The sequence below is a fragment of the Stegodyphus dumicola genome, chromosome 1, assembly GCF_044657685.1.
Source record: "Stegodyphus dumicola isolate Sdum_Otavi_A_Nest chromosome 1, ASM4465768v1".
Taxonomy (NCBI): domain Eukaryota; kingdom Metazoa; phylum Arthropoda; class Arachnida; order Araneae; family Eresidae; genus Stegodyphus; species Stegodyphus dumicola.
In genome coordinates, this window is record NC_140768.1 from 71511528 (window position 1) to 71527697 (window position 16170).

The window sequence follows — 16170 nt, forward strand, 5'->3', positions numbered from 1 at the left end:
ATATCGTGGTAAAAAATAAATTAACCTACAAATCATCGCATGACGATAACATCGAACACATGCATTTTCAGGTTTTGAAAGTTCTAAATGCATGTTCGTATAAATATCATACAGCGCAAAAAGACAAGAGGCATTATTTTACTTCTATATTTGATATATTTGAACAACTAATAAATTTTTCCTGAAAAAATAAGAAGGAAACTTAAGCATTTAATTGAAAATGAGTGGAAAATTAATGCAACTTAAAAAGCTTAATATAATTTTATAATTATATAGTTAATTAACAAAGGAAATTAATAAAGAAGGCTTTTTTTAAATTTAACTGATAATTTTTCATGAAAAATACAGTCTAAAAATGCTTAGGAAAAGGAAGATAAATAACTGCAGGAAGTTACCTGTATAAAAATTGTTTATTTAATGATCAAATTATTTTCTCTCACATTTATTAATTTGATATTGTTTTAATGAAAATTACACATTGTTTTGTTTCCGTCTATTCGTAAAATACCGTTAACATTTTCATGTATAACGTGCAATCAATTGTTTGAATATCGATTTATTAGTTATGACGAAAGTCAGTTACATAATATGTCACTATGCGATTTGAAGAACGCATGTATGCGATGTTATCGTCATGCGATGATTTGTAGGTACTACCACGATATTTTCGACGACGATGTTTTTAAACTGCGAAGGTTTTGAACCGCTTATTTTCGACCACGATATTTTGTACCACGATATTTTAGAAGTGCGATATTTTCTCCCACGATGTTTTTTACCACGACATTTTTCCCTTGCATTGTTTTCTCCGCGAAGTTTTCGTCCGCGATGATTTTGCCGCGATGTTTTCGGCTGTAACCTTTTCTTTCGCATTTATCTTGAAATCTATGGGTAGTACATTCACAATACTTTAGGCACTTTTTTATTTATTTCAAGCGAGGAATTTGGTTGTGCAGAGTTTGGGCGGTCATGATGGGACGCCCTGTGTATTAATAGCACATTTAAGGTGATTTAATAACACAGAATTTGCGCGATTCATTACACGGTTTGCGAATTAAAATATCAATCATGGAACCCTTTTGACAAAGGTTCAAGGTCAGAATAGGGTAGAGGTTCTTAATTATGATCATTAAGCATTATAGAGATAAATACAAATAGCATTATGTGTCGCATTTGTTGCGATTTATGAAGCATTATTATACAAATAAATGTATATTTCAAGCTGACATAATTTTTTATGTTATGTCAAATTATGTTTGCTGATACAAGGCAGATTTGATTCGAAATTAAAACAAATAGCATAATAAAAATATTTCTCGATAACTGCGTCTTGGATCTTTAGACGCTATTGATAATAAAAAGAAATTTAATCGATTAGTTTTATGTGTAGTTCTTCAGTAAAGCACTTGCGATTTTCTTTAAGAGTTTACTTCTAAATTACTCCAAGACTTTCCTTTCTATTATTACCTGCAATTGCTAATCGAACATGTTTTAAAACGTTCTGTGAAGGACCCTGGAGAACCATTAAATCCATTTCGTCTTTTTAATGGATGCAGTGTCGTTTCTAAAAGTCACAAAAGTGCAATGACTTCAGATCTTACCTTACCTATTAACGCAACTTGGGATATGAAAGAATTTTCAATAAAATTTACTCTCGTTGGTAGCTTCTTGTCGAAGAAATGGCAAAAGAGATTTTTAGGTTACTGTCACAAGCTGCAAACTGAATAAACTTCTTTACGCTTTAAGTTTTATATGAAAAAACCGCTTTCTGGTAAAGGCGCGTTTTATCATAATTAATGATAAAACATTTTCAGTAAAGCTATGCAATAACACAAAATTTTAAATTCTAGAATACAACTTAAATGAGAATCTATTTTATTAGGTAATGCATAATTTGAAAATTACTGTTTAAGAATATTGCGTATATATATCATGGCGTACTTTTAATTCGATGCTTAAACGAAAATCATTCAGTCTTATTAATTTAAAGAGATATTACATGTGGCTAAAAATTAACCATTGCAATTTTACAAATTACTACGAAAATATAAATATTAATTTTAATTTAAAGAGTACTTTTACTTTATTTAATCGTTCACTTCGAATGACGTTGGTTATTTATTAGAGGTTTTGTAGAAAAATTTTATATGCAGGAGCCTTTATCCATTCTGGAACTAGGTTTATATGTCCTTAATATTAGCGGTATGATGCTGAATGATTACATTTGCAATCAACATAACAACCTTTTGAAAATATACTTTTCCTTTTATTAGTGCTTTTAGATGTCTTCGAAACTCGCCAGAAGCCTATTCCTTGAAATGGCCTAAACCCGAATAAACAGATTTAAACTATCAACTCTGAAAAGTTCAAAAGCTTTTGAACATCGATGTGTTACAGATATAGATCTGCCTCAACTGCACTTAATTTCCCTTGAAATTCGATGGAACGGGCATAGATCACAGTTACAATTAGAAACATCGTGGACGAAAACTTAGAAAAGTAACAACACAAGGGGGATACGTTGTCATACAAACATCGTGAAAAAAAAAGCAAGAGAAAAATCGCAGTTCTAAAACGTCTAATATAAAAAGTCTTGGTTGAATATAAAGCAGTGCAAAGATTTCAACATTTTAAAACGTCGTTGTTCAAAATATCGTAGTAAAAAATAAGTCAGCTATTAACCATCATATGATGATAATATCGCAAACCAAATCAAATGCCTTTTTTGACTGAAAAAAATTTAAATTGCATGACCATGTAAAGCCAGTAGATGAACAGTACCACATCAGCCGATAAGAATCATTTCATGGAATAGGTGCTCAACACTATCTCAAGAGACACTGCTCTTCAATGCTGAGTCCTTTTTAAATATAACCATCATTATTCATTTCATCATGTGAACTTAAGACCAGATGTTCGGATGGACTGTCCCTGAAAATTGCACGACATGGAATTTTGTAGGTTTCCTGGACTTGACGAATTGAATACTAGACAACGTAAAAGCTGCAAACAAGTAGTTTGGTATGATTAGTCACGTTTCAAATTAATTGGGATAACTGGAAGTATCTGTACAAGAAGAAAATTCCATAAATTAATATAATCCTTAAGTGACAGGAGACCATACAAGTGGGGTGGTTCTGTAATGGTATGAAATTTGTGTAGATGAAATTCCGTTAAGATTCTCGGTACGTATATAAAGGGGAATACTATGTGCGCATGTTTTCTGATGTGTTACATCAGTTCATATACTGTGTCCATTCTGATGAATTTAGCCTCTTACAACAGGACAAGGGAAAGCCACACAAGAGCACCAAATTATGGTTAGATGAACACTCATTTTCATTTGGAGACTTGCAGTGAGCACTTAAATCTCCAGATTTCAACGCCTTGAAAGTTTAATACATCTATGAGTTCATACATCTATGAATCGGGCAAAAGTTTGCACCACTTTGTCAAAAGTAGCATATTTGTGGTCTGCAGAACACTTCCTCATTCTCGATGAATCGATGATGCTGTAGTTCTACACTTCCTTTAGGGGAGTTACGGAGCATTAGGCAAGGGTAACAGTTTTTTAGGCACTTTAGTATAAGGCGTGCCAAGGTGAAGAAAATGCGTAATTTTTCATTATTCATCATCCTTTATTACCCTTATCATGTTGCTTTTGTTTTCGGACTTGCAGTTAAGGAGACCTCTGTTGTTTTTCCTTGGTTTATATCTGTGAGATTTTGGTATTTATTTCAACATTCAAACATTATTTTTAGCAATTATTTCAATTCAAAGACTCTAAATTAAGTTGTTCAAAGGGATTTATAATTGTTGTTGGTTTTTGATATAAAGACAAATAAAAGTTAAAGACAGTGCAGAAAACTGTTAAGGTCAATTCCACATATTATCAGGAATATATTTTATATCCAATTTTTAAGTATGAAATGTCTTCTCTTTACCCACAATGCCGTCGGTCAGTAGAACTATATCAAGACAAAGCAAGCAAGCACAAGTCAAAACCCACTGTTAATTCCCTGGAAAAAAATGAAACAAAAAACAGGGTTCAACAATCTTCCCTTCACTCATACCTTTACTAAATTTTCTGATGTACCCTCCACGGATTTTTGAGCTTTTGGACTTTTATAAAGCGAATTATTCAAACGTCGAACTACAACCCTCCTTGGACTTTGGAAAGCTTTTCAAGAGGAAGGAGATAAAATACCTCTTTTAATACTAAAAAGGCTTTATTGTCTTGGAAATTACGGTGTAGAAATGGCGTGACGAATAGTGAATGGAACATTTAAAACACAAAATGTTTTCGTAAAACATTTCTAGCAATGAAAATTGTCTAAAAATGAATGTGCAAATTGCCTCTGTATACGTCCAAATACATTTTCTCTTGAATAAAAAAAACTAAAAATTCATCGAAATGAAAGTGAAGAATTCTTATCTCCTCTCTGTGATGGAGAGGAAGAAGCATGGCATTTCTGTCTCATAGCTGTTCAATTTTTCTCTTACATACACGATCCTTTGATTCTTTAATATATTAAATCATTTTCTCCATAAAAATCATAAACACCTATAAACTATATCATAACACAAAAATACATTATAAAAAAGAGGATAAAATTGTTTTATCATACAAAAATACGTTGATTATCATACATGTAGCATGAATAAAATATCAATCAAATAATGCATTTAATCTGAATCATTTTCTTAAATATCTTCATATATCTAGATATCTGCCTTGACAATTTATAAAATAAAGTGGAGGATTTCATGGAATATTTTTTAATTTGGGGGCGGAAGTATTTCGCAAAAATTAAATGTAGCTTTTTAAATGATCTTGTGGAAGGAAAAAATATTATTTGCAAAAGATACATTGTGCGTTGCTTAGGCAAATACAGAATTTTTCATGCATTTGTATGAAAATTTAAAGTTACATGATTAACGAAAACTTTAAAAAGACCTGCCATAAATTTAATAAAAAATTCTGTGTAATGTGAGAGGGAAACAATATCCGTGAAAACGAGTAACTTTCGTTTTGAAATTCCCTATATTTGCTTTCAAATGTTTGAATTTTTATGTATAATAGGTATAGGAAAATATTTTAAATCAGTAAATTCATTCACAGTACCTTTCTGAATTTTATGTTTAAGAGAATAAATTTCTTTCTTTATTTTATAATTTAAATCACGAAAGCATTATGAATATTTTTTGCTGTTTAAATTTAGCTTGCGAAAAACTGCTTAAATGTGTATATTATATTTATATATTTCTCAGTGCTAAAACGGTTTTCGTATAATTTTCCACATTGTAGTTTAAAAACTTCTAATTTGGATTACCTCTCCTCAAAGAATTTCAACCTAAAGTGACATTTTTTTAATATCTTCTATGTTCTTTTTTTAAATGACATTTATAAATAAAACTAAAACGAGAAGATACAATTATTTATGTATAGCTTTTTGACAAATGTTTTAAAGGTATTTTTTATAAATTTCTATTTGAACACCTTATTAAAATCCACTTGAATGTAACTGAATTTCTCTTTCAGTCATATTATTTCTTCAGTTCTGCTTCGGAAACTGCCATCCATACATCTTAAGTTATTTCTTAAACAAAAGTACTTATGGTAAAATACTAAAAGTACTAGCAAAACAAGCAATGCTTTTAAGCCAAATAATTTTAGAAATTTTAGTTTGTAAATACGTCAAATATTATTTTTCATCTAGCGCTATGGAGAGCTAAATACATCACAGAAGATGTTTTTATAAGGTAGGATAGACATTATATATTTTCAAATAGCAAAAAAATAGTAACTAGTAAATTTAAATTTTTGACTAATGTATTTAAAAATTCTAACCTGAACTATGCTTATTTTTTTTCGAAATGAGACTTATAATAAAATTAAAATAGCACTTTCGAAATGAGACTTAAAATAGCACCTGTTCTGATGTCCAAGAACTGCAATTTCCCAAACTAAATGCTCCACTAACTCTAGCTAGCATATTTCTTTTGACCATCTTATACGGCTTTTTTTCCTGGAATGTAAGACAAATGATTTTCGCATTAGCTAACAGAATCTTCTTGAATGCTGTCATCACTTTCTTTTTTATTGGTAAAAAAAAGAAAAGAACACTTTTGTGACATTAGTAAAAAACGCTAATATCTGCACTTTTTCAGCCATAATATTTCGTCATCTTGTCTCAAAATGCTTAGCTGCATTTTAGGAAAAGAGGAAAAAACACAGTAAATGGCAGATCATCATTCATTTCTGATCATAGAATATTCTCTTTTGTATGCCTTAAAGCTTCTCTGTTTTTTGGATATTCAGTTCTCATGGTATATCCTAGACATATTCAAGCTGTGTATCCATAATTATTTTAAAAATTATAATAGAAACCGCGATGAAATCTTACGTATTAAAGTTGTCTTTAACAAATTCGTTAAACACAATTTAATTCGTTAATGGTGCGTTACTTACTATGAATTTTATTTATGACAGTGATAATAATGATAAATGGGATTTGAAATGCTGTTTGTTGAAATGGATTTAAACAAGATAATCTTAAATAAATACTGTTTCGGTTCCATTTCTATAGTTCTCGTAATTCCAGCTACTAAAATTTCCAAGCAGATTAAAAATAACGTATTTCTAACGTTTTGTTCTTTCAGCTCAAATAGATCTGTAATTTTTTTATTTCAATAAAATTATAATTAAATACGTTAAAAAATTCTGCAATTACTTTTTATTTAATTACGAAATGCTAAATATCGTAAATGATGACATCTACCTACAGGTATTTGCACATACGCTTCCTGTTTTTTATTCCATTAACACAGCTCTCCGTACTATTTCAAAAAAGAAAAAAGAAAAAAAAAAAAAATGACCGGATCTTTGACCTTAAAATAATCAAATATTAACAAGCACAAAAACTGAGAAGTGTGATTTATGGCGCTCGAACTGTATATATCTGAATTATGCACTTTATGAGCCAAAATTTAGATGAACTCTGAAAATTTCTTTATTCTTTAAACGGTGAAATAGAATGAAAAATATAATAATTCTGATAATTCATCTGTAAGATAATTTTTTTAATTGTATTACTTTTTATATTTATAGCAAGTTTAAAAATGCAGTAAACAAGTTTAAGAAGAGTTGATGTCTGTGCCAATAATTTGATTTGAATTTGTTCCTTACGTCCAAAATTTCACCGTTTATTTATTTTATGAATTAACGATATTTATAACAATTATTCTTTTATTTCCTGTTAAAAATACATATACTTTGTAGGGATTTATATTTGTTTTCAATAACCACTGAAACATAATTTTTCACTTTCCTATAAGGCTCCATTTCCCTAATTGTCAATGCCAGAATATTTAAATTTGGACGCGCGCGTGAGGGAATGCAAGTTCTACCTTGAGGAGAAACAGGTTTAAATACCGAGTTCTAGTAGGGAAAGTTAGCGAGTGTGGGTAAGCACTGTATCTTAGCAGCGTGAGCTTGTGGTTCTGAGTTTATTGCTGGTTAACGTGGCGTAACAGCTATTACTTTGCTGCCACGAGACTTCAACCCGGATTTAAATAACAGGATTATCTGAGCCCTGCAGAGTAATTCTACTGTTTGTTAATTTTTAGTTTAGTTCTTGTTATTTGAGTTACCGTCCGAGCGAGGCGTGGTTTGTTAGCGTCAAATCGACGTATTGTAAATTTTAAATAGTTCCAAGAAAGGGTTCTTTTAACCTTTCTCCCGTGTGATTTCTACACGTACTTCAGCTGTAGACATTCCATCTTAACATTTATAAAATACTTTTTAAAAGATTAAATACCAGTCATTAAAGAGTAAAATGAAGATTATTAGTTAAAGAAGATTGTTATTTAAATAAATGCTAGTAAAGATTTTTAGTTACATTAGTTAAAGAATATGCTTAACATCACTGCAAAACATAGTTCACTTCTGTCAAAGAGAGGAAAGGTTTCCTTTGGTATTTAAATATATCATCAGAATAAATGCCCTTACGGTAGTTACTTTGATCTTTTTTTCATCATTTGTGGAGGGAAGACGTGTAAATGCTATCAAGATTTATGTATTATTAATTATTTTTATCATTCTTCTCTACTTTCTCCTCATTCTTAGTCTCTGAACACTTTTTTTCAGAACTGATCATAGATTTTAGTTAGGTCAGGGGGATACGAACCCTAGAAATTTATAGGGAAAAACAGCAATTCTTATAGGCAAAATAAGCAGTTATAAATAGTCGACCGAAAAAAAGAGAAAAATGACTAATTGCCCTTAAAAAGTAAGGAATATTGCAGATCGTAAAAATCGCTTGTGGACAAACTTTAGTCCAGTGATCTCCGAGATCAAACCTCGGAAAAAAACATAAGCTTCTCGATTCAACTGACAGGCGACTCTCTTTTTATAAAGTTGTTCAAAGAGGATGGCAAGCTTTCATGGAAACTTCGACAAAAAGGTAGAGCTTCAATATGTATTTTCCGAAAACTACTAAAGTGCTTTCAAGCTGGCAGGAAGTCACCAAATACTGAGAACTTTGCGACCACAGTAGCGGGGAAGAGGATTTTTACCCATACTTCTAGTTCTACTTAAACTATCTCAGGAATTTCAACATCCATCGATTCAAACTTTCTGGTGTATAATAGATGAAGTAAACACTTGCAAATATGATAAGCTACTATAAAACTATTAAACTAAGATGCACAATACGAGTATTTATGTATAATATACTGAATAATAAAATACATTTATAACATTACAAAAATTCATAAAACATAAAACATAAACAAACCCAAGCATTAATAATAGTATGTTTATAAACCACAAGTACCTTTTAACTCCTCTGGTGGATTTCTGCATTTGAGTTTTGAAATTAAAAGACCTAGTTAGTTATATTAAAGACATTTTCATGCTCATCACAACTGAATGAAACTTTGCGCAACTATTTATTTATATATTCTTGAAATTTAATTGTTAAAAAATGTGATTTCCCATTTTTACTTACTTCAGACAATATATTTCAAACATATAGCATCATGTATACATAAAATAAACTTTTAATTTTTAAATATTTTTTAAATTCTAAATTATCTGCTATTAGCTAATTTTACGAAAATTAACGTTTTTCTCTCTCCTACCTTAGTAGAGTTTTGAACAAAAAAAAAAAAAAAAAAAAAAAAAAAAACTAATAGCTCCTGATATAGTTACTCACTCATATCAAAAATGTAAAATATTCTAATACTGTAAGGATACCTTTTTGCCAAAATAATTAAAAAAAGAATTAAAATTAGTATAAAATTAAATATAATAAAACAGTTAGTTATTTTGCGTATTAGAATACATAGTTTTCAGTAGGAAATATGTGTTTCTCGACTTTTAGTAACACATTTATTTAGTGACAATAACAAAAGCAATAATCAGTTAATTAAGACATCCTACTTCAATATAGTAGATTTGGAGCTTTTTATCAATGATGTTCATTTGTTGCCTGCATTCATTAAAACAATGCTCATACCCTTAACTAGATAAATGGATTGTATTTTTAATAATCTTCAGAAATTATTCATAATGTTTAAAAAATTAAGTAAATGAGAGATTTACACGAAACTTTTTCTGATGAAACGTGGTATTTTGCGAAAAAAAGTCACAACTGTTTTAATAAAAAGTAGTATTAATTTCAGGCAGCATAAATTCAGTTGGTGATATCTAAATAATAAAGAAGATATCAAAAGAAGAAATGAGGAATAAAAGCTGTCTTTCCGTATATATTTTAGTTTTACAGAGTTAAGCTACCAAGGTGATTACCAGAAGATCCGATATTCCATTTCGGTCAAAAGCACCGAGAATGTTTCGATATTTTCACCATTTGTAAATTCCACAGTTTCCTCTATGGTGAGGGCCCGCCAGCGGCCGAGCGGTAAAGTCGCTGAACACTGGTAGTTCGGCCCGAGGTTCGAATCTCGCGAACGGGCTGGCTGCATGGGCGCCCTCGCGGCCCCCCCCCCGTGTGCAACGCGCATACGAGCCAGTTTCCCTTAGAAAGGCATCCCTCCCCTCAGGCAGATAGCCCTAGTATGCTTTGCCATAATTAAATACACCACACCACCTCTATGTTGAGGTGATCAAGATTGCAATTATTTATAGATATATTTTATGAGTTTGTTTTCTGAGATATATCTATTGATAAAGATCACTATATGTATATTTATATATAAAATTCTTTTCATCAGCTTGGAATCTTATACATGAAAAGTAATTTTTAAAGAATAGGCATGAATAATTTTCAAAGTATCTGTTAAAACAATGAGCAGTTTGCAAAATTGTTTCATTTTTGTCTAAAATAAAAGCCTTTCTGTCATTTATCCTGAAGACTTATATAATTATTAATTGCATTTTCTTTTACAATTTTCAGTATAAAAAGTAAATTTTTTAAATTTCCATTTGCTTTGAGGCAAATATTTTCGTGCTTTTCCCTCAAAATCCGAGTGTCTGATGTAAATGCACTTAAAATAAATGTCATGTATAGAAAATTTTAGGCTTATATATGTATGGATCTTTTGAAGCAATTCAGATATGAACTCTTAAAAATGAGAGATCATGAAAAATGCGGTTAAAGATAAATGCATAGACATATTTTGGCTCTATCGTTTCAACTAAATCACAATATGCACATATTTTTTATCAGTTATTTACACAAATCAAAGACTTTGTAAAAAAAAATTATTTTTACAGAAAAATTAATTTAATTAAAGATTCAAAATATTTATTTTACGTATGTTACTTGAGTAAAATATGTATGCGAACAAGTTCAAAAATAAACCAAGTGTACAGAGCTCAGAATAATTTTAAGCAAAGAATCAAAATTTATAATATATGTTATATTCATATTATTAACTGATTAATATGTCTTTCTCAGAAACCGTATAACGTATTTTCTGCTCCCCTTCCCGCATGCCTTCGTGTTGTAATTGGCTCCAGGGTTCGAGTCCTGGCTAGCGCATTGCGGATTTATTCAGTTTTCTCACTTCGAAAAGTTCGAAAATATCTCAACAAGTGGCGCCCAAAATAATAGGGGGACCGGAAAGTAATGTCGTTTCAGCGCACGTCGACAACAACATGCTAATGGTAGAAGTGGAAGCAAATCCCCCCCCCCATTTCAAACACTCTTAACCAACCTTGGTCGACCATCCAAGAACATTTAAAGCAGAATTGAAAAATAAGTAAAGCAGGTGTTTGAGTCCCCCATAATGTGTCCGAAAAGAACAAAGCCAACTTATCCATCACATGCAACGTATTGCTTTAACGGCACCATACAGAACAGTTTTTGATCGTTTGATTAGGGAAGACAAAAAAAAAAGTGATAATCCAAACTTCAAAAGGCAGTTTTAATAGGGGTTACAAAGGATAAGGATTTACATCCCGAAAAGGCGCTTCTGGGTGTTTGATGGAGTAATGTTCATTTTTAATTGCTGAAATCTGGACAAACTGTTAATGCAGATCTTTATTGTGAGCAATTGGATGGAGTGAACCAATCTTTAATCGAAAAATGCAAAACGACAATGCAAGACCACACTGTGCAAGACGAACACTGCAAAAATTAATGAATTGGGGTGGGAGGTACTGCCATACTCACCCACCATACTCGGCCGATATAGCAGCATTGGATTTCCATTTTTTCGGATCTCTAAAACATTTTCTTAGTGGCAAAAAATTTGAAAATTTGGATAGTGTCCAAAATGTCCTCTCGAGATATTTTACTCAAAAACCAATTGATTTTTATCGGTCCGGGATTGAAAATCTGCATATTAGATGGCAAAAGGTTGTTGATAACGAGGGTGATTATATTAATGATTAAAAAAAAACTTGCTAAGAATGTATTCGTTTGAATTTAATGTAAGAAAGCAGCATTTCTTTCCAGTTTCCCCCTATTAAAAATGGTGGTGGACGCTAATTAGTTACCACGAGAATTTGGCGATTGGATCCCCTCATCACCAGTTTCCTTTAAAAGGGGGAATGTATAAGGTATTTCTCTCCTTTCCGCAGCCTTCGTGGTAGAATACTGGAAGCGTATTCCAGGGATGTTTCGAATCCCGGTGAAGACATTGCACATTTTTCACTTCTGCTTCAAAATAACCTAAGGATTCTGCAACGTAAATACAAAATTTCAGTAACGATCTAGCACAAAAAACAAAAAAACTAAAATTAAAATTGACGTGAACAGAACTGAATTTTAAAAAACATCAAAAATAGATAAATGGTATACAAGTATGTAAATTCACAATAAGCAACTTCAGATTATTTCACTTTGTAAAAGGTAATTGAGAAAAAGACAAAATAATATGTACAGTGGTGTCTCATTCATAGAATACAAGAAAACATTTTGGATAACCTCTGACGCCACTTTCGTAGAAACATACGTTATTTGCAGTATTTTTAGAATAAAAATATATAAATGTGATTTTTCTTCGAGATTCTTGTACCTTAAATTCTCATTAAGTAACTAATGTGTGAAACGCTACCTAAAGGGCTATTTCGTATCTAAATAGCATCCTAAAGAGCTATTGTTAGCAGCTATAGTATACATGTGACTTATGCATGATGTCTTGAAAAGTATCTATCAGCATCCTCATTGGCATTTCAAGATTCATTTGTAACATTAAATATTTTGTTTGCTCTAAATTGATACTTCCAGAATCTGTCTATCTATATATATATCACAAGTCTATTTTATTTTATTTTATTTGAAACAACAAGCAATATGGGACTAATTCGGTTTATCCACAAAGCATCGATGTCGTAAATTACTATGCTGAAACAACGTACAAAATATACATCTGAAAAAGAGTATTAAAGTAATGCTAAACATGCGAAATACGTAATGAAATCACCAAACTATACATCAATGTAATCTCTATTGTATTCTTATCCATTATATATCAACCTATATGCGTTATGTTTCTTCAACAGGGGCATTTAAGCTCTATGACGTCGATAATGATGGTTACATCACAAGAGAAGAAATGTACAGCATTGTAGATGCCATCTACCAAATGTTGGTAAGCAAGCGTTTATTTCTTAATAACACTTATTTATTGTGATTTTCAAAAGTTAACATACATAACGAAAGTAAAGTATAAATACAATATTATGTGTTTTCGTAAGATTTCTCTTCGTTTGTTCTTTTAACACACGCATGCTATCATCTGAGCTTAATTTTTTTTTACTTGCTGTTTCACATGAATGATAACTTTAGGAAGAGATCTTACAGGTCCTACCGCTAACGCAGAAATTATTTGCAATATTAATTAAATTTTAATTAATTTTATTAACAAAATGAAAGAAGGATGAAAAATTCCGTAGTTCCCAATGTTTTAAATTTTTAGATTCATAATAGTAGAACAGTTGAATTTATGTGATATCATGTAAATTTTTTAATATCACATGATTTACAACTTGGATTTTGATTTCGAAAGTAAAACAAACAAATATAGTGCAAGTTTTAAAAGTATTGTTTAATACAAATATTTTGTACAATTTAAAATGCATGTTAAATAATTTTAGATTAATTTGTGATTAACTTCTGGCAATATAACATGTTCAGATCACTTTCTTTGATTATGGGAATAAACAAGCTAAATTGTAAAACTATAATACAGGATACCTTCTATAAAGATGTACCCGAAATAGATGTACATCTTTTACCGGATACAGGATACCTGAAATTTTCTGTGAAGATGGTCGTCTGAGAAAGATTTCATTTAATACCAATGTATATTCTCAGAAACGGTGGTCTATTTCAGAAATGGTCATATTGGGAATAATAACAGTATGCTTCAATGAACTAGATTCTTAGCAGATATTGCGAAGCTGCTACGAAATTTGATACACAGATGCATCTAGACCAGAGCCAGTGCACCTAAGCAATTTTTTCAAAATTCGAATCACAATTTTTTTATTTTAACTTTTTTGATGAAATCGTATCATTTTGAATAGTTTCATTCTTTTACAAATGTGGTTTTGTCAAGAGTTTTTCATTCAATGCTTTGTATACTGGACTGCTGACAGTTGAAAATATGACATAAAATGCTGCTTATTTCCTTTTGATTTGGGGCACGCAGCACGCATATCGCGATCTTCTTATTCTGAAGCGCATGTGTCTCGCAAGGCACAACAGAAAGAATTTCTTTTTTCCCCTCTTACTCTTTATTAGGTAATGGCAAAGAGTTTTGTATACTTTGAATTATGTCATCCAGAAAGCACAATTTTGATTGGTTATTGCTTTCTGATGATAGTTTCATTCTTTTAGAAATGTGGTTTTGGCAAATTTTTTCATTCATTGCTTTGGATACTGGAGTGATGACTGTTTTCTCTTAAAAATATGAGATTTGATGCTTATTTCATTGTAATTGTTTTATATTATGTTTTAATTATATAAAAATTTTTCATGATTGTTTCTTAGGAAACAAAGTCCTTGACTGCATCTAATAAGTACCATTTGAATTCTTTATTTTGCAACGGAAAGTTGATTAATTTACTTATTAGGATAATTAATATTTGTATTAATTGATATTGCTTATTTCATTGTAAGTTTTTTAATATTTGATACATTTTTATTGATTTTTTTGTAAAGTTGTTCAGCAGAGTAAAATTCTGTGCAGGTTTTATACTTGTATTTAATGTTTGGTGTCCTCTTTAGGCATTTTTACGATACATTTAAAAGCCAGACGAAGGCTAGCCGCGTCGCGGCTTGTATGTATATATATATGTATGTGCGTGTATTTAATGAAATTTTGCTGTGAATGGTATAGAACATAATGTAGCTGGTGCATAAGTACGTGAATACGGTAATAGCCGGTTGAACACTTCTCTATTGTTGACAAAATATTTTTGAAGCAGATGTACACAACTATACCTGTGTAAGGCCTATCATTTTTTTTTAACTTTTCATACTTTTATAATATATTTCAAGCGAAAACGAGCAGGAGTAGAAAATATGTTAACATGACTGAGAAGCTAAGATGAAAAGCGGGGATTAAAAAATGAATGTTATAGTTTCCTTTATCTGTGTTAATTAAGCTATTTGATTTTCAAAATTTGACATTACTGTTGGCTTAAAATCGTTTGTGCTATGATAAGCATTCCTCATGAACATCATACAGGAGCCATATAATATGTACTAATTTTGAAATGACGCAATCAGAAAGATTTATTATAAGTATTTTAAGTAACTGCCAAATTTAGAACAGAGAATGGAAAAAATTCAGTCCAAAAATAAAATAAGCGCTTTATCTTACATATATGAAATACTGAGTTTAAAACCTCCATCTCGATAGTTTTGTTCTATCATGGTAAGATAATGAAAAATAAGCAAATGCGATAATAGCAGAAAAATCAGTGAAGTATTGCTAATAATGGGTCAAATTTAATTTACCTTTTAGTGAAAATAATATATTGTTATTCGGATAATAGATTGTGAGTTTTGATATCTTGATAAAATTTACAGAAGTGCTGTTGCTAAACGATCCGACTTCTAAATAAAGTCTTCAACAGTTTTATTTTTGTTTATGAATATCAGCATCGTAGGTTTTTCGTTGCTCAAATTCTTTTCCATGAGCTCAAGAAAATGAAAATATGTCTTAATTTTGATGATAGCAAAGTCTAAAAAACTGCCTAGTAGATATGCTTCCCAAGTGTGGATTCAAAGGTTTAAAAAATCAGTGAAACAAATCCTTAATAAGAAAGCGACAAAACGGAGGTGTAATACTAAGCTTCGAAATCAAACGTTAGCTCAGATATTCGAAACCAAGATTTGTTTTATTCCTGCCTCAAATTATTCCATTCCTTTCAATAAAAATAAATTGTTTTCACGTATCTATCTAGATTTATCTTACGTATATTTGCCGCAGAATCCCAAAGCTAGAGTCTCATAAACTCTTATTATTTGTTTTCTGAATTCCCCAATACATAGCATTTTCTGAAATGTAAAACGGAAATCCTAATTTAAACGAAATTCAAGCCCGAAAGTTACTTTTCCGTAAATTGTGATTCCCAGAATGAGTAAGGCCATTGAGTCTATTCATCTTACTTCCCGTTTGAAAATATTTTGCTTTGCAGTCATGGTTCAAGGAAACAGCTGAAGATTTTAGTTTAAGAACCTTATTTGC

General features: G+C 30.8%; 1 protein-coding gene across 1 annotated transcript in view; it reads left to right on the forward strand.

The window, feature by feature from the left end:
- LOC118182922 (frequenin-2-like) overlaps positions 1-16170 on the forward strand; it is a 534041-nt gene that overhangs the window by 501398 nt on the left and 16473 nt on the right. The window contains exon 6 of the mRNA XM_035352310.2: positions 12974-13062. Coding sequence (XP_035208201.1) covers positions 12974-13062 — 89 coding nt within the window. The remainder of the gene's footprint in view (positions 1-12973; positions 13063-16170) is intronic.